The sequence below is a fragment of the Drosophila persimilis genome, unplaced genomic scaffold (assembly GCF_003286085.1).
Source record: "Drosophila persimilis strain 14011-0111.01,24,50 unplaced genomic scaffold, DperRS2 tig00000808-arrow-arrow-pilon, whole genome shotgun sequence".
NCBI lineage: Eukaryota > Metazoa > Arthropoda > Insecta > Diptera > Drosophilidae > Drosophila > Drosophila persimilis.
This window is the reverse complement of record NW_020825357.1, coordinates 778,547-802,771: the sequence shown is the minus strand read 5'-3', so window position 1 is coordinate 802,771 and position 24,225 is coordinate 778,547. Positions and strand designations below refer to the sequence as shown.

Sequence of the window (24,225 nt, the reverse complement as noted above, 5' to 3'; positions counted from 1 at the left end):
GGGGCGACAAAAAGGATTGCAATATATGTATGTATGTACGAGAAGTAAATAATATTATTGGGATTATCCCATTCGTTGTCCGGCGCAATCCAGTTTTTTGCTGTATTTGGGAGCCCGATTAAATATTATTGGAGGCAGCCACTTTTTGCGGCTTCCAATGGGATTGCCCTCGATCGTAGAACGGAGCCGAGATCCGATCAACCATGAAGCTGCTGCCTCTGCTCTGTTCTTGGCCGGGTACAAGTTCAAAGTCTTTGCACTTGATTTCCATTCCCATTCCCATTGGCATTGCCCCATTCGTATTGTTATTTAGCAACAATTGAGACTGAGATAATCTCGGGTTTCAAGTGGAGGAGCTGGGCCACAATTGGGGGTTTTTCAGTGACGCAAAAGCAAATCTTAGAAGTGGACGAGCCCCAAAAGGTGTCGCCAGATCGGAGGCTGGGGCCTGTCGGCTGTCGCCTGTCGCCCATCGATTATCGCCCAACGCGGCGACTGCATTCAGAGGTCAGCCAGGGGTTTATCAGTGGGTCCAAGTGGGCCGTTCGTTGTCCGGCTTGGCAATTTCAATCATCTATATTATATTTTTCATAATTTATTTTGCATATATTATATGTCCATTACATGTGCACATTTTCCCCCCCGGCTGATGCCCGTGCCGCCCGTGCTGGGCGCCTAATGACTGGGAAAGTGTTCAAAGCTCAAACGTTTGCAATTCTTAAACGTATTCTGATAAGATTCTATACAGTAGCCAGCAGCTGATTAATCCTTAACCCGACAAATTGATAAGACGGCTGGGCTCTCGACTATTTAGAGATGTCTAATTAATGTGTCGCGCAAGCCTTTTATGGGATTTTTCCTGCACCACTTGCACACTTTTGTTGACCTTAGTACCCTTATCGGGAGGTGCGGCTTATTGACGCCTCTACAAACTAGTACCAAGAAATCCACGACAAAAACAACTGTGAATATTTTCACAGGGCTAGCGATTAAAGCGCGCTAATTTGTTTGAAAATTTCCATCACGATATCCAATTGTTAGGCCAATTCGATGCCCACCTTGAAGGTCTGATGCCCATTTAGGCATACACTCAGCGAAAAATTATTAAAAAAAAAAATTAATTAAAATTCACATTAAATATAGTACACTTTAAAATAAATATTGGTATATAATGTATAAAATTAAAAAAAAAAATCACATTAAATATAGGAAACTTAAAAAATAAATATATATAATGTACTATACAATTAAAAATTGATTTATTAATATTTAAAATATATTTAATATATTTATTTTAAATTGTAAATTTCCACTCTTGAGGCAAAAATAAATTGGCAGACAATTGGATTCTCAGGGCCTTTTTTTCTCTGGGTGTACGTACATATATCTTTTGCCCTTATCATGCCATACTACGTATCGATTATGGCCTTTGTTTACACTGATTAGGTGGTGCAACGATTGACCGACAAGTGGCTATCAATTATGTGTTTCCAGGGATAAAACCAGATACCATTCGAGGAAAAGAATTGCCACTTGAGAGGGAGCTTAATCATAGGGTATTACCACACTCTCCTCTCTGTCCTCTCCGTTGGTAAACGGCTGGCAACGCCTTGGAAATTATATAGTACACCCTTAGAGTCTTCGACATGGGCGTGACATTGGCTGGACTTTGACAGTTTGTCATGTGTTGTTTTTTTTTTGCCTAGATGATAAGCAAGTGGAAAAATGAATGAAGATTGGGGATTTTTGGAATGAAACTACAAATTTCTAAACCAACTGGCACTTGGAAACACTGATAAGAATTATTGTGGACCACACACCCGGAGACCTTGCCACAGCACGCCAAACCACGCCACGCCACGCCACGCCACGCACCATTCATTCAACTCTGGGAATACGAGACATTGAACCAGGGGTCAACAGTTTTCCGTTGACAAAGTAGAGTCCCAAAAATATAAATAAATTGAAATTAGAGGATATTTCCGCAGGAGATATCCATACAATCAATTAGAACTGAAACGGTCGAGACTTTTGATAATTTGCCGCCATAAGAACGGGTTTCTGTTCGCTGGAACGCCAGTCCCCGTTATGAGAAAACAAAAAACAGATGTAAAAAATATAAATAAACCCAAAATGAATGTAATTTTCGTTTCGCGGCCTGTGGAGTGGACTCGATGGGAGGTAAGAGGTTCCATTTATATAAGTTTTTTATGTAGAAGCGAGGGATTATCAGCTGGACAAGAGCCATACAGCTCTATGGATCCCAACAGCTCCTGAAATTCCCACTTTCTGCCGCCTTCTGTTCAAAGTTTGAGTGGCATTTATAACGGGAAATGAAACACAGTTGCTACCTTTTTTTTTTTTTGCTAATCTCCCATTTAATGATCCATTTCCGTTTGGAGAACAGAGAACCCAGAACCGAATACTTATTATAGGAAAACTAATATAGACGAGTGCCCCATAAAAAACAAAACAAAAAATAATAATAATAAAACTGAATCGAAAAACAGTCATCAAACGTCAGTAGTGCAGTTGTGTGTGCAGCAAGCAGATGTCTGTCTGACTGACTGATTGATTGCTTTGAGGGGAAGGGCAGTGGAAGGGGTAAGGGGACGTGCCCCCACTTTTGTATTTGGTTTTTGCTCCGACAGATCTCTACTTAGTATTCCCACAGAACGTACGGAAGAGCCGTCCGTAGGAGGAAGAGAACGAATGCGAGGGAGCAGGGGAAGCACGGGAATGCAGGGGATGCAGGGGAAGCAGGGGAAGCAGGGGATGCAGGGGAAGCACGGGAAGAAGAATTTTAGTTAAAGTTCAATATAATCAAAAAATACTAGATCAAAATGTATTTCTGGTTCCAGACAATAGCCACAACAATTTGTTCATCAAATTGTTGAAATAATATATGTACATATATTTTGGAATACTCGCATTTGTATTTATTTCACACAGCGCTAAAAGTTTAAACTTGTTATTATGTTTTGCTTTTTCGTTTTGCTTTTTTTTGTATTTATTATTATTATTTTTGACTGGAATTTTGAGAAATTCTTTGACTAAATTTCATTTGAATTAAATATTTAAATTGCATCTTTATGGACATTTCACATAAACAAAATTGCGTTTATTTTCAGTCAATGAATGATCTCAGAGAGGGACACGAGAGAACCTGTTATATTAAATGTAAAAACGTGTGAAAGTTGTAAAATTCTTGGCAAGGAATGAACCCTTTCAAACAGGCTCGGAGGTAAGCGTTTTTCAAATTAAATATTTATCAAATATTGTCCACAAAATAGAGGGGGGCCTGGCAATTGATATGCGGTCTGGTCTCTACCTCTATGAATCGAAAATATTTACCCAAAATACACACAAGTTCTATAAATATCACGCAGCAATACTTTTTCAGAAATTTCCATAAAATCTATGCTCTCTTTGCTTGAGACAGATCTTACGCTCTCTCTTTCTTTTTCTCTCTATGGATCATCCACTGAAGATATATTTTTGTTTTTTCCAAGTCTGCATGTGGGTGTCGCCTTTGATTTCGATACCAACTTGACGTCACAGAAAATTCTTCCGTCTTGGTTCTTAGCGCCTCAATGCGTGGTAGATATATACGGATATAGATATATATTAGATATATGTGGAAGAAAATCTATTTGAACTTGACAGAGAAATGTTTTCCTTTCGCATTTCGTTGGGTGCAAATCAATTTCAGCAGCTTTTCCGTTGATTAAAAGGCCAATCCATGTATCTTTGTGTTGTATCTTGTTTACACCTATGCAAGTGGAACGCCCCAGTGGTCTGACGTCACACCCAACCACCCACTGGGGGCGCGGCGGCACGGCGGCGCGGGGACACGTGATGTCAATTTTCCCGTTGTAGTTAGAGTGGCAGCTCCCCCTTCCCCTTGGGCAATTTGCAACAAATGCAAATTGGTTCTGTCTATCTACAAATGCATCTATCTATTTATCTGAATTTCCCATTTCCATTTCCCCCGAAAGGAACCCCCGCCTTGAAGTACTCGCTGCTTTCCAGCAATATGTGTGCCCTTGAACTTGGCCGCGATAATTAGATTTCCTTCGTTCTGTTTTCCGTTTGCCGTTTTGTGTTTTCTGTTTTTCTGTAAAAGTAAAGTAGATGAGCCCGGGGTCGGTTGATGACTTGCTGACTCGTAAACAAATGCAAAGTGAATGACTTTAATGAGCTGCACCGAGTTTTCCCGGGAAAAACATTGGAAATGTAATAGTTGGAGCAGCATGGAGACATGGAGACATCTGTATACGATAATACGAAAATACCTTCATCGTAATGGGTCTTAATATTTGTGATTTTATTCAGTTGTACGCTACCGATTCGCGCCATGCAGCAGCGCCCCTCGGTCGGCAATTATTTGGACAAATATTCGATAAGCATCTGTCAAATAGCTGGATTTTGCCCAATGAAGCTTCAATATCTTTGATTTATGCCGCTCCCAGCGATTGGGGGCCTTTTTACTGGCGTACAAGCTGAAGTGCACGTAAGGCCCACACAATCGACACCATTGATTGCTTACAAAGAAAGCTATCAGCAATTAAATGGTTTCCAAGCTGATTTCGTATCTGGCTTGAATCGCTTATCAAATGATCCAGAAAATCCAAATTCAAATACTTTTATTCCGAGATCCGTTGCACACGCAAACCCCACGGGTGTGAGTGTGAACGTGATTTTCAATTTAATTTGAGAGTTTGAATTCCCACTGAACTCTAAACAGACAACCGCAAATTACAAATAATCTATAGGCAGGTTATAAGGGGTTTTTTTTTTCTGTGTATATACAATAAATACGATTGGGAGCTACCCAACTTGTTGGGGAAATACATATGTACAAAAACTCTGGATACCAAGTATAAATGGTGTAAATCAGGTGGTTTATGAATCGGATTTAGTGTGTTTGACATTTGGCACGTTCCAGTGTCTCATCGAATTAGCGCTTCTGTCAGCACAACACCCGAAATGCAGCACGCAAAAAACTTGTTCTCCAGCGTCGGTGGTCTCTCTCCCAAAAGGTGCAAAACAGCCCAGAAACGCGTGCTACCCCTAATTAATCATTGTACATACAGTACAATCAAATGGCTGGGATGTCCAAAGGGGGAGACAGTACATGCCAGACAGTACAGCATGTCAATGCTCTTAATTATCTACTTAGAACCGAACCCAATGGAATTTTCTTTGCCATCCAATTGACAGAATGAGGCAAATCGGTTTATCTTTTTCTCTCCCTTTGGTTTTCTATTGCATTTTCCATATGTTCTTTCTACCTTTATTTAATATTTATTTTGCTAAATTGTTGTACCAATATTGAGGTTTCAGAAAAGATTTTCAGTCGAAACTTTGACGTCAAACGAATTTCTATTTCCAATTTTGAGAAACAACAAATTTTTTGTGCGTTGTTCTATCCTCAGACTAATCTAAGTGATTTATTTAAGTGTTTTCCATGTGACAGACACACCCTAAATTAATGTTTTGTTAAAGGGAATATAGGGGAAATATATAGTACATATACCATGTATAAAATGAAATATTTTATGTTTTCCTGTTCACTTTTTTTTTGCTTGAATTCTTTCTTTCCCGCTCTTGACTTTCTTAGTGGCTGTAAAACTGTAGAACAAAGACCGGCTGGAATGGACCAAAAAAACTTACCCGCAAAACAAACGCAAGCGACTGTGATTTTGTTCTTGTGCTTTTGCTGCCTTTGCCTTTGTCTTTGCAGCTTCCCACTCTTTGAACTTGATTCGTCCTTTGGCTGGAGCTGGAGAGGAAGTCTGCCGCTTTCGCTTGCTCTCGTGTTTTTTTGTCTTTTGCACAAAAGAAAGTGCACGTAATTATATATTAAAATATGCAGCAGCAGTAGCAGCAGAGAAGAGAGAAGGCCGGACCATATATGTAACAAAAAAAAAATAACAGTTCCTTCTGCGGTCCACAGACGCCGACACAGACACACACACGAAGAGTACGGGACACGGGACACAGTTATTTGTATGAGCAAAAAATCTTCTCTCTTCCTGCACTTTGGCTTTTTTTGGGGAGAAGCGCGCCCGACGAATTCGCTAAAACGACTGATATCGTTGATATGGACAGGCCTCCGAGTAAGTAGCTCGACAGAATTTAACGCCAACAACGACGACGTCGACGGCGACGTTGGCAGCGGCAGAGCCACAGGCAGCAAAGCAGCGATTCTCTGGTGCCAGCGCGGGAAATGTACGAAGCTTCGGAGCTCTGGTTGTTTTTGTTTTTGTTTTTAGTGTTTACTGTTTTGCACGGTTTATGCTTAATCTTTGAGCGCCCGCTTTAAGCGACTGCGCTGCCTCTGCACTCCAAGCGCAGGTTTGACGTCACAGCCGGGGGACTGGGGGCCGGGGCTGGACTCCTTGCTATGGAATTTCATCACGTCACAGCAAAAGCATACATACCGCCGGTGCACAAGAACGGTGGAGGGATGCTGCTGACTCACATTTTTGCTCTGTCGTCCTTGGCAGAGGACGCTTGGGCTTACGCAAGAAACGTGAGCTACAGGACACAAGGATTTAAGGTTGATTTCATCACTGGATTGCACGATTTCTGCACAGGAACAACATTGGATGGGATGAATTATTGAGATTAGATTATGGTTGAAACTGGTTGGTTTGAGACTTTAGTAAACAGATTAAACAGGATTTATTTTTGTATATTTCTGAAATTGTATTTTATTTGTACTTTTAGTGCAGGGTATGTTTCGAGTCGGTCCCTGGAAGCCAATAACAAAATACACAGTCTTTGCCGAGAGAGTCCAGCTGGCACAGAAACAGATAGACGGACGTGTCTCCCTCTCTTTATAACAGATATAAAAGTTATTACCGGCAGTTGGCCTCCAAATAGTCCTAAATCTGAGGGATACTTCCCTAGAGATGGTATGAACTATTGAGTCTAGATTTTGGAATGTATTGTGACTGCATTCGATCTGTGGATTATTATTAAAGAAGGTTTTAAGCCCAAGTGTTTGGTTTAGCATAAAATGTATTTGGTTCCATTCTCCTTTTTGCACATAATCATCTACTGCCTCCGATGCCTCTGAGCTTATTTAAAATATTTTAATATTTATATATATACTATATATATATATTCTGTATATGATAGATTCAATTAGCTTAGGTGTATATATTTATTTTGCATTGTTAAATAATTGAAACGGTAGTTAGTTTGTGGTGTCTTGTCTTCCTTTAGATAAATCCTTAACTACGAGTACTGGTCTCTCATTGAGTTGTGATTGTATCGCATAGTCTCTCCGTCTTCGTGGCCATCTCCGTCTCCATCCTTCTCTTTGGTTAACTTGTCTTGACTTTTGCTCCTTAACCCTAAGCATTATCATTATCATATTTTGTAGCATAATTAAAGCATTCAATTGTTCATGTTCTGCATTAGAGCGCTTCTTCCGCAGTCTATTCCACCTGGGTTTCTACAGTTTCACAGTGGAACCCACAGAACTTCCACCTGGTTTCCGACTGTTCAGACTTGAAGAGATTTGTGTACTTCTTGAGTATGCTGGCAAGATCATCGTGGCTCCTGGGTCCCGAGCTCCTGTCGAGCATTCCGTGGAGGTAGCTGGCAATGCTGGCTATCTCCAAGCCATGGGGATGCAGCACCAGATAGGCCGAGGTCAAGGCTATAACCTTGGCCTCTGCCAGGGCCAGGGATTTGAAGTTTTGCTGAAACGTGCATGTCTGCCGATTAGTGGATCGTTGTTCAAGGAAATCTTCCCCCCCTACTCACCTCTTGACTGGGCAGGGCTGGAGCTTCGTCTGTGCTTGCCTTGGGGCTCAGATCTTCTGTAAGTGTAATTGACTCTTTGGGTTTGTGGGCTTCTGCTGACTCCTGTCGCTCATCGTCCTCGATCTCGTGGATCTCCACTACGCCGCTCTGGTGCTCAATGATGCGCACATCGTCGTCCACCTTATCAATGTCAATTATTTCCAGCTCCGATGGCTGTCTCAGTGGTGGCACCCTCAGCTCCGATGCTGCCTCCTGGCTGCACGAGTCCCCGCTGCTGTAGTCCGCATTCGAGGCAGTCGCACTCTGCGATTCCTTGTCCTTAAGCTTGTCGGCCGTTTGCTTGATCTTGGTCTTGAGCAGCAGCTGCTTGACGCCCGCGTCCTTGAGGTTGCGCTCGAGCTGCTCAATGTGCTTGGTGTCCTTCTGCTCGCGCAGCTTGGTCTGCAGCAGCTGGGTCTGCATGTTGCGTATGGTCTCCTGCAGGACTTTGATTTGCTTCTCGCGCTGCACATAATCGCTGCGCTCCAGCGACATCTCATGGCGAATGGCCTCCAGTTGGCAGCGCAGCGAGTCGTTCTCGTCCTAAAACAAAAGACACTCAGTGGAAATTCGCGGACAGGTGTGTCCTTCCGTTACCTTGAGACTGTCGCTATCATAGCGGGTACGCTTGCCACCCACCCGCCTTTCGAAGTCGCGCTCATCGTCAGATATCTCCATCTCATCATCGTCATTGATTCGGACCGAGTGCAGTTCCTGCATATGGCATATGGCAAGAGACATTTAATTAGTTTTCACCATTTCTCTCCACTCAGTAGAATTTCTTCTGTCGTATTCGTATTCGTATTCGTATTCATTGCTTACAAAAGTAAAATCTCTATAAACCTAGCTATAAAATTTGAGTATAAGGAATGTATCAAATTTTTGTTTTCCTCGTTTCACGACTCCGCTTACTTACCTCGCCATTATATATATACGCTTATATACATACGTATATATGTGTGTTTTAAACAAATGTTTCTTATCTTTCTTTCATTTGGATTCATTTCTATTAATTATTATTAATTTGCATTTGTTACACAAACTTTTGGATTTCATCAATGATTCTGATTTGTTTTAGTTCTTCCGCTTACAATTTACCAAACCAATTCAATTGGCCATCAAATTTTCAAATTTTTCTCTGGGTTCTCCCCCTTTTCGAAATTTGCCAATTTGTGGACATTCGTCTACAGGTTTACGTTTAGTTAAAAGTAGTGAAAGCTTTTTATGCAAATGCTTAGTTAGAAAAGGGCATTGAAAATCCATTAAAATGAAAGTTATACCAAAAGCTAAGAAGGAAGAGATAGTCTAAAGCATTACAGACAGAGATAGATAGATAGATAGAGAGAGAGAGAGAGAGAGAGAGATACGATACGATATTTCGATTGCTAGGCAGTAAGTTACACATGTACGATAGAACCTGATTGATTAGGGGAACAATGGCAGGGGAATTGTTTGAAAATATTTTTTCCAAGAGCTGTCCTGGAACAGGACCAAATATTTTTGGAATAAACTCTTTGATAACTCTTAATTTAAATTTTCTTATATAGTTTTTCCGTTAAAAAAAAAAAAAATTAAAATAATTTGAAAAAGTTAAAAAAAGAATTATTTCTGATTTTAATTTTACAATATTGGCAATTAAATGTTTTACAACTGTTAATTTTAATTTTCATATTAAAGTTTAAAAATACACTTTTTTTCAGTTTTTAAATTTAAACAAAAAAAATATAAAATAAAAATATTAGAATTTAATTGATATTATAAAAAATAAAATAAAAATTAAAAATAAGAGTTATTTCTGATTTTAATAATAAAAATCGGAACTACAAATTTTTTTTATACAAATTTTCATAATAAAAAACAGAAACTAATTTTTATTTTAAGGTCCTAGTTCTTAGTCCCTACAATCATTGTTTCAGATATTTTCAAACATTTCCCCCCCGTTGAGAGATGATCTTCAATGTTTGTAAAGCTTTCCATTTAAGGACTCCTCGGAGTACGAATGTTTAACGATAGTACTAACAGTAAGCGTCTAACAAAAGATAAATGTAAACTACTACTAAACTGCACATAAAAAAAAAACAATTAAGAGTTCGATTTGTTTGGTTAACAGATATGAGGGATATGGGAGGGGGGACAAACAAATGAAGTAGTAACATGTTGTGCAAATAACAGCGAAATTAACAACTAATAAACAACAATTAGCAGCTCAAAGCCTCTGCGATGGTATACGGGAGGGGATACGGAGATGGGATATGAATGGGCGACATGCAGATACTGATACGAGGACGGGACTGATAGCACACAAAACATTGAACAAATGAATATGATACGAATTCTATAACGATACTACGATATGTATGGATGACTACAGGCAACAGATATGGCCAGAAGAACAGCGAGTACAACGAGAACAAGAACAAGAACAAGAACAACGGCAACACATAAGGAGCAATACATACTATAGTTGATAGATTATTAGACAGTAATGGAAGATTGTTGGGTGAGGGGTATTGTTGGGGTTTAATAGACAACAATTGTCGTAACATCTTTGAAGCTGTGTGTTCTTTAATTGATTATTTGAACATTTTAGTACGTACCGTGGCTAACTTCTTCCATTGATCGATGTTTTTTCTTTGGGCTTTGGTGAAATGGTCCCAAACCTTCTTGTGACTAGCGGCATTGAACACTTTTTCAATCTGAGTGACTGAACAATAATGCAATAATATATAATAATATTAAGGGAGGACAGAGGGTAGTTTTTTTTTTTGTTTTGTTTTTTTTTTTTTTAGGTTTTTCTTTCTTTCTGATTTGATTTTTGTTTCGTTTATCACCTTTTTCGAACTAGTCTTTTTTCGTTGTGAATAAAATGAGAGTGAGAAATGAAAAGTAGAAGTAGGAAACTACTTGAGAGACCCTCGCATAGCATTTTTAAATACATACGGCATATAGTTATGGTTATTTATAGTTGATATGTATTACATTAAGGTACAATCTAGAGAGAATACAACGGCTTTGTTACCTACTCGTATCTTTGGTCATTGGTTTAATTTTTGGTTCTGGTCCGAGTCTGAGTCTACTACAAAGGACTTTCGCCCCCTTCCGATTATAATCGGAATGGATCTTTGTATTTGTTCTCTTCTTTGGTTTACAAACCTTTGAGGCCTGCCTTCTGCCATTGTGTGGTGTCAAGAGCACACACACAGAGAGAGAGAGAGAGAGAGTGAGTGAGTGAGTGAGTAAAAATTTGGCCGCACAGTGGTACGAAATTTGGAATAGGAATATCCAATTAAAGCAAGGAAATCGATTGTCTCACAGTTGATGCCAGTGGAAAGAGGTTTTTTTTCCTGGATTTATATTATTAAGAGCAGAAAAAACTCTTCTTTTTAAATTTTACAATAAAAATGCGATTGAAAATAATTTGTATCACAAAAATGAAAAATAAGAGTTATCTAATTTGAATAATAAAAATAAAAAATTATAATTTGCAAATATGTGATTGAAAATAATTTTTGTTTTAAATTTTTAGTATACCAATTTAAAACAGAAATTATTTGATTTTAATAATAAAAATAAGAATTTTTATAAATTAAAAAAATGTTATGTTTTTAATTTGTATAATAAAAATTGAAAAGAAATTTTTGTTTAGTGTTTATAATTAAAACATAAGTTATTTCTGATTTGAATAATCAAAATCAGACATTTCAAAAAATTTTTTTTTAATTTTTCTATTAAATATTAAAGAAAACAATTTTTTGAAACAAAGGAAATGGTAATAGAAGTTTAATCCTGTTCCAGGACACCTCTTGAAACTTTTCGACTTAAATTTTTTTGAAACTCCACTCTTATTTTTGATCTCTGGTTTTTATGGGTGTATTTGAGATTTTGGGGGTGTTCTTTTCCTGTGGGGGAATTATTAAAATCGCGTTCAGTGAAGTATACCTTTTGATGGACCGCTATTCCCCTCGAATTTCGCTCACTGTGCGGCCCTTGATGTTTGTCTCTATCTTTCGGCTGGGCTTTACCTGATCCATGCTCGGATTTTGGGGTTTGCTCCCTGCTCCGTTCGGCTTTTGAGAGCTTTGTTTGAGCGTTTAGACAGTGAGATTTTTCTTGTGTGGTAGATCGATGACTAAATTTGCTAGTGTATGAGGTGTACATGTATGTATACGCGTAGACATATGTGTGTGTGAGTGTTTCTGTGTGTTTGTGTGGACTGTGGACTGTGTGGTTGATTTGTTCAGATTTACAGACTCTATGGAGGCTAACCCCGGGCGCAACGAAAACAGAAAAATAGAAGGTTCAAACGAGGGAGTAAGGCGGAGGAGGGGCGGCACCTAAATTTCCGACTAGACTAGGAGCTAAGAAAGCTTTTTGTGGTGGAGGGGCTTGCTGCACTTACATTGGGTGGACATGGTGCCCATCTGCTTGCGGTAGGACTCGCGAGCCTTGCGCAAATCCTCCTCCAGCTGCTGCTTATCGGTATGCAGATGCCTCACATGGGCGTGCGTGATCTGGATCATCGAGTAGAAGACATTGGCATTCCGCTTGGTGCAATCGCCACGCTCCAGCCAAGCGGTGATCGTCTGTATGGCCTTCACAAAGGTCTCATTGCTTCGCAGTTGCTCGGCAACGGCCGTGGCCTCGTGCTCCGTGTAGTGGGGTATCGGCGGCGGCGACTGTGAACGCATTCGATCCAGCGACATGCGTTCGCGATGCCGCTGCTCGCGCTGAAGCTGCCGCTGCTTGCACTCGTAGTCGTACTGATCGTCCCGCGCCTGGGCATAGTCCACATGCAGGCGTCCAAAGTTGGGGGGCTCGTTCATTGCCGAGATGCGCAGCCGGTAGCCCGATAGATAGATGGCCCGATCAATGGCCGTCTCGTGACGGTAGCGTATGTGGCAGAAGTTCTTCTTGGACATGCGCAAGGTTGTTATCTCGCCGCACGACTCGAAGATCTCTCGGATCACGTCCTCGGTGATGTTCTCCGGCAGTCCGCCAACGAATACAGTTCGACATCCGGGCGGTCGTTCCCTAATGGTGGGCGGCGGCGCATTGGGATTGGGTGGAAACAAAATGCAGTTCTTAGTCTTGATCACCTCCTTGAGGCCAGCCGCTGCCGAGCCATCTATATCATAGGGTATACGTTTTGTTACTTTCGTAGGATCTCAAGAATGTGCAGGCATCTTACCCGCTGCTAGAGCTGCATCCAGTCCTGCTCCCCCGTCTGTGGGCATTCCCGCCACTGTGGCATAGTGGATCTGCTGCATTTGCTGCATGGCAGCGGCCATCATGGCCGTGGGGTCCATCAGCATTTGTGCAGCATTGGCGCTGCTGGAGCCTGCCGCTGCTGCTGCCGCACCAGCAGTGGGCGTGCCAACTGTCCCACCGCCGCCAGTGGGCGTTTGTGCAGCAGCCGGAAAGTACAAGTAGCCCGGCGGAGTGTGCATGAGCCCATTCAGATAGAGCTGGGCATCGGGCAGTGACAACGATGAGGCCGTTAGCTTATCCACCGATGGCTTGAGGCCTGTGGTCGACGACACATCCTGTGGGTGTCCATCCAACTCGTTTTCGTTCTCCAGATCCATGGGGGCACTGCCCTGAGTGGTGCCCAGCAGCTTCATCATTTTGTTGGTCGTCTGCTTGGCGGTAGGCACTGTCGCACCTACCACTGAATTGTTGCTGTTGCTCGCCGAGGATGTGGCTGCCGTCGAAATGGCGGCGGCCAGTTGATTGAGGAAATTCGGATGATTTGGCAAACTGACGCCGTTCGGCATGGTCCCAAAGAGCGGTACTGCAGAAAAGAGAAGGAAAATGAATTAAATCAATACCAACAGAAAAAAAAAGAGTCAGAAAGCCGGTAATAACAATCAGCTGAAGGACAACCTTGGAAAGTAGGCCAGGGAGTGGGGTATGGAATCTGGTTACAATTCGATTATTTCTTGGGGGCGGGGTGGGTGATAGGGCTCCAAAATGGCGTAAGCACTGGGCAGCCAAGAGTGAAATAAAAACCCTCTCGCCAGATTCTAGCACCTCGCCCATACAGTATTTCACTGTTTGGCACTTTGTTGAGCAGTTTAAAATTATTTTCCGCTACGTAACTCAATACTTACACATATTAAGAGCGAAAAAAATGCCTTTTTATGTGTTAAAATTAAATCCGATGTCCAGCATTGCCACCCCTGAGCAAAACCAACAGCTGATTGAACAAAATGCAACGATCTGGTAGCACTACGATCACTGTTTAACTCAAGTCGCTCACCTGTTTAAATAGAGGCGAACCTAGAGGGTTACGTTTGTTTTTTCATCGGTATATTTACGGTATATTTTAGTATATTTCTGAGAGTCAGACCGTATATTTTATCAACAAATCCGTAGTGACACACTGTCTATGATTCATCAGCTGTCGATCGAAAAACGAAAATTAAAAACAAAGCACAGCAGCGGAACGTAGTTGCGAGAAAATCGCTCAAATTTCTAGTGGAACTAATTTAGAAGGCTCTCCAGGATGTCGGTGAACACCGCCCACGCCAACAACGGCGTGCTCATACACGCTGGCGAGTAGTAAGTGCAAAAGAAACCGCAATAATGGCGAAATGTTGGGACTCGCTGACGTCAGAAGAAATGTAAACATGACGTGTGATGCAGCGAATAGAGTCTCCAACTGGGCCGCCATCGATTTGCCTGTTGAATCCGTTGAATGCTAATACCAGTGCAATTGTACCCCCCATCAGCATACTGCTCCATAGCGACAGCGTTTCCATGGAATTCTCGGGCCAGGACAATCCCGTGTTCAAGGGCTCGAAGGCGGGACGCATCTATTTGACATCGCATCGCATGATCTTCAACAGCAAGAAATCGGCAGACACCATGCAGTCCTTCAGTGCCCCGTTCGTGGCTCTGTCCGATGTGGAGATTGAGCAGCCCGTCTTTGGGGCCAACTACATCAAGGGCAAGGTGCGCGCCCAGCCCAACGGCAACTATGTGGGCGAGGTCAAGTTCAAGCTGCACTTCAAGGCCGGCGGCGCCATTGAGTATGGACAGGCCCTGCTGCGGTCGGCCAAGACCGCAATGAACAACTACCATCGCGGGGGCATTGCCGGCGACGATCCGCCGCCGTACCAGCCGGCTGGAAACTGGAACGAGGCTCCGCCACCGGCCTACCAGCCGCCACCGGGCTACTATGGTTGGTTGCCGCAGCACGATGCCTTCAGTGGCCCAGCACCGAATACGGTGTTCATGAGCGACAATCCGCCGCCGTATCCGGGCATCAGTAAGTACCCAGGCAGCCATAGACTCCCACCCACCACTCGGCTTTTGTTTTGGCACAGCTGCTGCGATGCTTCCCCTGAAAATTGGAAACGTTGCACTTGAAATTCTTGCACCGCTCACGCCTTGTCTAACCACCCCCCACCTCGGTGCACTCTGCATTTCTATCTCTATCTATAGCACCGCCGAGCAATCAGCCAGCACCACCACAGCCTCAGGGCCCATCGAATGAACCGAATTGGTATGGTTTTTCAGCGCCTCCGCAGCAGCAGCCGCAGTGGCAGGGGCAGGGGCAGGGCCAGGGGCAGGGATGGGCTGGCGGCTATGTCCAGCCACCGCCCTATGCCGCCTGTGCACCAAACTGTCCGCCCGGACCTCCCTATGCGGTTCCGGCTCAGACCTACAATGGTCCGACCCCATACGGCGGCTACAGCGGCTATAACAACGTGCCTGGTGGCTTCATGCAGCCCCAACAACAAGCGAACGGCTATCCAGGAGGACCAGGAGGACCTCCTCCTGCCCAGCAGCAGCCACCGCAGCAAGCAGGAGCCGCTGCCGGCGCTGCGGGTGCCAGTTTTATGGGCTTCAGTCTGCCGCCAGGAAGTGAGTAATGCAATCCTTCAGACAATCCCACACACATGTTCATTACTTATTCACGCATAACCATGATTTGGCCTTCAACTTTTTAGAGGAAAGTAAAAAATGCTAAAAGGCAAGCAAGTTCCAAGAAAATCAAGAAATCAAGAGCCCCCCACTCATTTTATTTGTTATCAAAATTAAGGAGCCAACGAAAAGAATTCAAGAACTAATGGATTTTGAAAATTTGTACATTCTCCCCACTTCATAAATTATTCTTTTGTATTCCCCGATCCCCTAAACCACCATCATGGCGAGATCTAACAATCAACAAAAAGCTAACAGTGAAGCTAAAGTAAAGCAAGTCGCATCGATTGGGCAACGAAACCCTAAAACGAATCACATATCTTTTTTGACCTATTTTACAGTGTAATCAAAATCAACCTACCACCCACCTACCAACAAACAAACAAACAAACAAAAGCCAAACCCCCCAACAAGTAAGATTTATTTTTCGATGTGTTCCCCCACTCCCCCCACCCCCGCTCAAAAAACTAACAAAAGCCGAGTCTCAAATTAGAATAGTCGATGCCTTTGTTTGAGTGCCCGTTTAATGGTTTTCGTCTACTTTAACTCTTGTTTTTGTTCTTTTTTTTACCTCCCACAAATGCGAACCTCAGTAGCAAGATTTGGCAGCACTCATCATTATTTTTATCCAATCGAAAGGCCATTGTGCATTGTACTCGTCCCCGGTTTAATCCGATAAATACACAAAAATAAAACTGTAAGAGATGGAACCGTTTGTGTGTGTTCCGTTGGAAAATGCACTTGTAGGCTGGGGAAAAGCCAATGAAATAAATTACAAAAATATTTCTCTTGTAATCCATACAGATTCCAAAGAAGCGGAAGCTGCTGCAAGTGCTTACAACACACCCTATAATCAAGGCGGTGCCGGTCCATCCGGTGCCAGCGAAATGCCTCCTTCATATAATGTAAGGCTGATAATTGATCGATTCCCTTGATCACTTACTATATACTGTTTGATCCCTTCGTAGAACTTGCCGCCCAGCTATGACGATGCAGCAAGGAAGCCCCAATAAAATATGCCCTATGTTTCACTCCTGATCAAATATAATCCCAATGGAAATGTTATCACTTGAAGCTCTAACTAAGGCTCATTCCTGAGTATATCCATCTGCAAAAGGCAAGATGTAACTTTAAGTATTAACTATTGATTGTAAGCCGTTCTCGAAAATTCTTGAAACGGCTCTAAAGATTCCTTATACAGTTTTCAAGCTGATTTCTGGTCACAACACTTTTTTTTTTTTGTATTGGTTTTTTAAATATTGCATCAACTGCAATTAATAGTTGTTATTATATATAAATATGTGTATTGAAATACATTTAAATCAGTATGCTTTTAATGGGGAATAAGTTTTTATTGGAATTTTTCCAAATTTAATTTCATTTATCGTACGATTCTTTGTGGTTTTTGGTTTCTGGGGACCGACTGTGTATTTTGTTGTTGGATTCTTTGGACCGCAAAGGGCGACATAAGGGACATGTGAGCTGAAGCCTCATTGAGAGGTGGTTCGAATCTCTTCAAATACTTGGCTGTCCGATTGAGGCCTTTTACATATCCCAAGCACCGCGTTGTTCCCTGATTTTGCTACAGAACATTGAGTACTGAGAGCCTCCCTTTTATTTTTTTGACCATATTCTGCTTCATTGCAAATAAAAAAACACCAGCTTCGCTTTTGGAACTGTCTGATTTTTCCGATTTGTTATAGAGCTCATTGTCTCGTCTCATTTCACAGAAAACTAGTGTTAAATACCTTGAAACCCTTCCACAAACTAAAATCATTGCCCTTTAACCTATTCAGTTGGACTGAAATAAAAACAGGGCATAATATCTCATAGATACGTGTGCTAGAGGCCGCAAACTTTTTTTGTTTCATCAAAAATTCATTAGTCTATAAAATACAAATTATTTCATCAAAATCGATAAGTTGGTTGACAAAGATATGGCGGTATGTCCGCAAAACCTGGCTGCTTACCCTCGAGGGACGTGCAGATCAATACCCACGGTATATGTGATCAATTCATGTTTTGTTGAATGCAAAAATCAATAGCTTGTGGAATGTACACGCTATTTTATGTTGAATAACAGCTACCCAGTGTTTTTCGAATCATTTACACCCCAAACGGAGTTGGTAACACTAAAGGGCCACTGAAGGCGGCTCAATTGAGGGGAAGAAAACAGTTTCGGTGTGCCGACAGAGCCCACAACAGGCTGATTCTGGCCAATTAACCGACGCGTGCGGTGCTGAACCGAGTTGAACAAAATCAATCGTATGCCACATGCGCAGTGGCGGGCGTGGTGAGAAAAATGCCAGGACATGGGCACAGCCAGAATATGGCCAGCAGTTGTTGTCCACGGGAGGAATGTTTAAGTCAATCGGTGAAAAGGATAAACCAAAGCTTCCATAATAAAACCACAATTCGGAAGTGAACAATTGAGAGGGCAAGAAAGCCACGGCAGTCCATAGTTTCTGGGCCTCCACAAATATGCCATCAAGTGCGGCAAAATTGTGCCTGTTGTCTATCGATTTGTGTGTAACTCTTTCCCACGAAGCTGCTGCTGCTGCAGCCTGCAGTTCCGACGAATGCGAATAATGCAAACGCCCCCAGCACTGAGAGACGATTAATTGCAGCAAAAAGCAACAGCAGTGGCAACGGCAACGGCAACCCAACCGGATATCGCGGCAATCAACCAAACAGAACCCAAGCGAACCAGAATGGACGTGGGCGGACAGGACACTACCTACGAGCCGCTGGACCGTGACCGGGGCGGCAGTATCCCGGCCGGCGAGGGCGGTCGCCGACATCCTGGCAGCATGGACAGTCCCGAGTACGAGACGCGTGCCCCCAAGGACCAGCGGCGTGCGGTCTATCTGGCCTTGATGGCAGCGGGCATTGGCTTTGTCTTGCCCTACAATAGGTGAGAGAAGAGCACACCACACCGCACCGCACCGAAATTATCTCATGCTCATGCTTTGAAACCCTTTTGCAGTTTTATAATCGCCGCGGATTATTGGCAGGGACGGTTCCCCGGTCGCCATGTGGCCCTGGACATGTCCATGACGTACATCTTTGTGGCCTTTGCCACGGTATTGCTCAACAACATTGTGCTCTCGCTGGCCCCCTTCCAGAAGCGGGTGATTTTCGGCTACATGGTGTCCTTCACCACCCTCGTGTTCGTGGCCGTCTGCGAGGTGGCCTGGCATATGTTCGCCACGAACACCGCCTATCTGGTAAACATGTCCGCTGTGGCGCTGACCGCCATCGGCTGCACGGTGCAGCAGTCCAGCTTCTACGGATTCGCCTCGATGCTGCCGCAGCAGTACACGCAGGCGGTGATGGCCGGCGAGAGCATTGCCGGTTTTCTGGTGTCTTCCAATCGGGTGGTGACCAAGCTGCTGATCAACAACGATCGCGTCTCCACGGTCATCTTCTTTCTGACATCGACGCTGTACATTATCTTCAGCTATCTGCTGCACCGGGCCACCATTAATTCGCCCTTTGTGCGGTACCATGTGGAGGCCTGCTCGAAGATTATACTGCGACCGGATGAGGTGAGTGACTCGTACACCCAAAAGCTGTTCTATGCCCTGATGCCTTCGCGGCAGAGGAATTCAACAACAAAATACAAAAAACAATATACATCGCTTGTGCATGACACAGAAAATGGATCTCGAGGCACAAACTAATTCGTCTCTCTCTCTCTCTCTCTCTCTCTCTCTGTGTCTCTCTCTTATTTGATCTGTCATTCCAATAGCAAGAGATTGACGGAGTACCCAGCACCACACGCTATGGAGTGCTCTCGATGGATGGAACCCACACCACGACGACCATATCGGGTGGCAATCCTGTGGCCGGGAACACGCTCAGCTTCAGCAATCCCGTGTACGAGCTGTCCAATCCGACGGCCGGCGAGAGCAGCATCGAGGCACTGGGCCAATTGCCGTCCGATCTGCCATCGACCCCCCATGAGCCGACAACGCCCACCACAGTGGCGTTCAAGGTGGAGCACGTGATCCAGCCGCGTCGCTGCAGACCGAGCAAGCTGAGCGACATACGCGAGGGATTTGTGAGCAGGTGGCGCGTGGCGCAGGTCATCTATCCGTACATGGTGTGCATTGCCCTGGCCTACTGCGTGACCCTCTCCCTGTATCCGGGCATCGATGTGGAGGTGCAGTCGTGCGCCCTCGGCTCCTGGATGCCCGTCCTTCTGATGTTCTGCTTCAATCTGTCGGATGTGGCCGGCAAGATGCTGGCCGCCAGCCCGTATCCGTGGTCGCGCCGGCAGCTCATACTGTTGTCGGGACTGCGAATCGTGCTCGTGCCCCTGCTTCTGCTCTGCTGTGCGCCGCGTCAGCGTCCCGTCATATCCGGGGAGACGGCGCCCTTTGTCTTCACCATCGCCTTGGGGATCACCAACGGCTTGGCCGGCAGTCTGCCCATGATCCTGGCTCCTGCCAAGGTGCCGGGCACCCTCAAAGAGGTCACGGGCAACATAATGACCCTGTCCTACAATGTGGGCCTGACCGTTGGCTCCCTGATTGGTTACGTGTTTGAGAGCATGCTGGGGCCCCAGCTTTTGAATCCCTGCCCCTCGTATCCGTATGTGCCGGTCTCGATGCTGGAGCACATCCACGGCCACGGCCACGGCCATATGCCGCCCCTTCCGCTGACCAGCAGCACCACCGTCCCCCCCACAACCAGCACAAGCGCAGCCACGTCTCTGGTTCCGCTCCTGCTAAATGCAACGATTGCCACCCTGACCGGCAGCAGCAGCAGCAGCGTCAGTCCTCTAACCGAGAGCTCTAGTTCCATTGGGACCACAGCCAGCCCCGCATTGGCCACGGTCATAACCACCACGGCCCTGGCTCTGTACAGCACCGTGGCTGGGAGTAGTGCGGAGGTGATCAATGCCACCCTGTCGACCTTCCTGTCCACGGTGAGCAGTTCGGTGGGGGACATCAGTGACGAGATGGCTGGTGGCATGACCACAGATCCGCAGACCCCAGAGGCCTTGCTGGAGAATATTTAAAGTGGCGCGAGAGGCTTACAAGAGACACTCCATTCACTTGCTGGAGCTGAAGTTCCACTGAATATCACCCCCCTCTCCACTTGACCATATCCCTTTCAAACTTATTTTTAATGATGCCTTGAAAGCATGCATGTATCTCAGAGATACAGAGAGAGAGAGAGATTGAGAAACTTGCCATTAAATAATACCCGCTGATCTCTCTGTGAAACGCTGATCTCTTTGGTCAAGTAACCAGAGACATTGTAAAGGCTTTAAAGATGGTCCTCGATCTCATTTTTTTGAAATTTTCACCACAAAAAATATCTTTCAGCTCAAAAAAGTTATTAAAAATATTATAGAATATACTCGTAAAATAGCATAACGTAAGCAACAACTGTTCTTGTCTTGTCTGTACTAATATGTATATCTCCAATAACTGAATTGTGTCTAGTATCCCTTTTGTTCAGCGGTTGATTTTAGCTGTTCTTGACTCGCGGAGCATCTATAACACTCAAAAAACAAACAAAAAAAACCTGTTAACCTAGGCCTAAATACATATACGGATAAGGTGTGTGCTTGTGTGTGATCGAATGCCGCTGGAGTATGTCCTTTGTCCTTCGCTTTGCCACCCACAGAGTCCGTTACACGTGATGATTGTATAGCAAGGGTATTCGTTTATTTCAGTTGGGGGTGGGGGGGGGGGGGGGGATATCTTGGTCAGGATTGTAATTGCCTTCTCCTTTAATTGTTCTTGTTTTTAGCTTAAATCCTAGCCAAAAATGCAGCATCCGAATACGTAGTCTTAAGTATTTGTTTTGTATGAATAAGATATGGTTTATGTAGCCGGGAAAGTGTGGAAAAAAATACAAAAAAAAAAACAAAAACATAAAGTGTTAACATAGAAATATTTAAATATACATACATATATTGTAAAGTACGAGCAGAGCTGGTGGCTGGAGGCTGGAGGGGCGCTCCCTTAATTCGGTAATATTTATTTAGTCGCCGAGTCGCCCGTGGGCTGTGAGCTGTGCGGGAGAAGAGTATTAGTCTAACTAGATACAAAATCAATAATAATTCAATAATTTGTTTGTCAACAATCAAGAACAAAAATAACAAATTAGCCTTCAATAATATAAAGATACAAATAATATAAAAACGGCAAACATACATATACAATTATTCAATTTAGGCATCGAATTCGATCTAGACCTCTTCCAGGAGGCACAGTATATCCATTCCTTCGTCTGTCCGGTTATAACTGTGTTTGGGGCCATTAAGAATCACCTTAGCCAGGGCTGTCCCGATGGAAGAAGCCGGGAACAGCTCTTTAACAGGAGCAGCCCAGGAGGATGCCAGAACCTAAACAGAAAGCTCCTCGCCGGATACGGATCCACCAGCAATGACAAAGATTGCCCTCAAGGCTGCATGCTGCTTTCGGAAGGACGGTGTCTGGAGACGTCGCACTAGTAGTGCCAGATATGGCCCCGCTGGGAGCAAGCTGGGAAAGAAAAGAGAGGTGGACCAGAAGGCTCATCCCCCAGCTTAGTCCCTATAGCTGCAGTACAGCAAAGGGGCCATAGAGAGCCCGTACAGATTCTCCGCCGTGGGCTGGTACGATGGATATTGTGGCTGCTGCTATGGCGGATAGAGAGGAGGCGGCGTCCAGTAGGGTGGTACGAGATAAAGGCCACTCGGACCCGCTACATGCTTCTCTTGTTTGTCGCAGCTTCTTCAGGTCTTTCTCCGCGGCATTCAAATGTTTTTCTTTTTTTTCGACTCGCTTTTCTTATTTTCTATGGGCCAATGTCAGCAAGCCATATCAAGGAGCGGATAGAGCGTGCCGATTCATTTTGTACACCCGATACTAGGGTATTCGATTTGTGGTGAAAGTGGATGTGTGTAACGTCAAGAAGGAATCATTTCCGACCCTATAAAGTATATATATTCTTGATCAGCATCATTAGCCGAGTCGATTGAGCCCTGTCTGTCCGTCCGTCCGTCTGTCCGTCCGTCCGTCCGTCTGTCTGTCTGTCCGTCCCCTTCAGCGCCTAGTGCTCAAAAACAATAAGAGCTAGCGCAACGACGTTTTATATCCGGACTTCTGTGATATTTCACTGCTACAAGTATATTTCAAAACTTTGCCCCGCCCACTTCCGCCCCCACAAAGGGCGAAAATCTTTTGCATCCACAATATTGAGGATACGAGAAAACTAAAAACGCAGAATCATAGATAATGACCATATCTATCCAGTTGCGGAATCTCGATCAGATCGGATAATTTGTATAGCCAAAAGGAACAAATCAATTTGCACTGGCTACGCAGCGCCCGACGTCACGCTCAGACTGATTTTCTGTCTCTCTCGCACGCACTCTTTGTCGTGTCGTTCAATATTAGCGGCGTCTGCCGGAGGAGAGCCATACTGACTATGTATCGGGTATAAATGTAGAGTTGCGGTGTACGCAGCAACTCACAACGTTCCCCCTCGTTTTATAATAATTTTCGATAAATGTCTATAAATATTTATGTTTTACAAAACATTTTGTATGGCTGCCTGCACCCTTGGCCATTTTAGTTTATGGTGAAAGTAGCGGATAAGAAAAATGTATGGGTTTTATTTATGGATTTGTATTAAATTTATAACAAATTCCTACTATAAACGCGCCACGCCACCTGCCGTCTTGCAGATTCGTGCTATAAAATATCTTTTGACTGGAAAATTTATGAGCGGAGATATGCCGCCATCTTGCGTCTTGTAAACCAGAGTTCAGTTCAGTTAGTCTTTATCTTTTTCTTTAATCTCATGCGAAAATGCTTCGAAATGGGCCATTTGGGCCTTGAATGAATCCGAAAGCTTTTTACTTTCCTCCTGTTTGTCCAGATACGATTGTAGTTTCAGATGAAGTCCTTCGATGCTGGCCTTGATGCCACTTGTCTCCTCTTTAATTGACTTGAGATCAGCTCGCTGCTTGATGGCGTTTTCTTCGTGTTGATCAATCAAAGACCTATGTGATTGGACATCCAGTTCCAGTTTGGCCAACTTCTCAAATATTTTGTTTTCCTCCTCCACATCCTTTACGAGGGCTGCTTGATTTCCGATCGGCTCTCCAGACTCATTTGTCACATTGTCGACCCTTCGGACTTTTGAATCAATGTCTGCTCGCAAATATATTTGCTCTTCTTCGATTTTAAGCCTAAGACGATGTATTTCGTCCCACTTGCTTGGAAAAAAATTTACCTTTTGGACTTCTTCCAGGTTGGATAGCCTCTTCGCCATTTCCGCTATGTATTTTTGCCGAATTTCGATCTTCTTTTCCATATCATCAACATTTTTGGATTCAAGTTCCTGGGGCTTGTCAATGATTTGACCCATCTTTACGTTCTGGCAGACAAATGTTAACTGAAAAAGGGAAATTGATTCAGCTTGATTATCTATGGAAAATGATATGAGTATCTTATCTGAAGTGTGATT

General features: G+C 43.8%; 3 protein-coding genes across 10 annotated transcripts; 2 read left to right on the top strand and 1 right to left on the bottom strand.

The window, feature by feature from the left end:
* Window positions 1–7,016: 7,016 nt before the first annotated feature.
* LOC6599068 (ecto-NOX disulfide-thiol exchanger 2) lies at window positions 7,017–13,994 on the bottom strand. Of its 3 annotated transcripts, none has more exons than XM_026993223.1 (7): window positions 13,932–13,994; window positions 13,010–13,612; window positions 12,221–12,946; window positions 10,419–10,525; window positions 8,419–8,535; window positions 7,783–8,364; window positions 7,017–7,733 (listed from the first exon to the last, which is right to left on the bottom strand). In XM_026993223.1, exons 1-7 carry the CDS (start codon window positions 13,933–13,935, stop codon window positions 7,452–7,454), a joined length of 2,421 nt encoding a protein of 806 aa, XP_026849024.1. In that variant the 5' UTR covers window positions 13,936–13,994; the 3' UTR covers window positions 7,017–7,451. The 3 variants fall into 3 exon arrangements, with proteins under 3 accessions (XP_026849024.1, XP_026849025.1, XP_026849026.1); XM_026993224.1 differs by having other exon boundaries at window positions 7,017–7,718; XM_026993225.1 differs by lacking the exons at window positions 7,017–7,733; window positions 7,783–8,364; window positions 10,419–10,525 and having other exon boundaries at window positions 8,472–8,535.
* A 237-nt stretch (window positions 13,995–14,231) lies between these two features.
* On the top strand, window positions 14,232–17,072 carry LOC6599067 (postacrosomal sheath WW domain-binding protein). 6 transcript variants are annotated; one of them, XR_003409183.1, is made up of 5 exons: window positions 14,232–14,382; window positions 14,553–15,091; window positions 15,268–15,690; window positions 16,092–16,163; window positions 16,555–16,617. XR_003409183.1 is itself a non-coding variant. In XM_026993227.1 (5 exons), the coding sequence occupies exons 1-5, from the start codon at window positions 14,327–14,329 to the stop codon at window positions 16,761–16,763; spliced, it is 1,089 nt and encodes a 362-aa protein (XP_026849028.1). In that variant the 5' UTR covers window positions 14,233–14,326; the 3' UTR covers window positions 16,764–17,072. The 6 variants fall into 6 exon arrangements, 4 of the variants coding, with proteins under 4 accessions (XP_026849029.1, XP_026849028.1, XP_026849027.1 ...); XR_003409182.1 differs by lacking the exon at window positions 16,555–16,617 and adding an exon at window positions 16,344–16,411; XM_026993227.1 differs by lacking the exon at window positions 16,092–16,163 and adding an exon at window positions 16,719–17,072 and having other exon boundaries at window positions 14,233–14,382; window positions 15,343–15,690; window positions 16,555–16,655.
* Window positions 17,073–17,618: 546 nt separating this feature from the next.
* LOC6599066 (equilibrative nucleoside transporter 4) lies at window positions 17,619–21,237 on the top strand. Its single transcript, XM_002024146.2, has 3 exons — window positions 17,619–18,664; window positions 18,737–19,298; window positions 19,502–21,237. The coding sequence occupies exons 1-3, from the start codon at window positions 18,462–18,464 to the stop codon at window positions 20,774–20,776; spliced, it is 2,040 nt and encodes a 679-aa protein (XP_002024182.2). The 5' UTR covers window positions 17,619–18,461; the 3' UTR covers window positions 20,777–21,237.
* The last annotated feature ends 2,988 nt before the right edge of the window (window positions 21,238–24,225 follow it).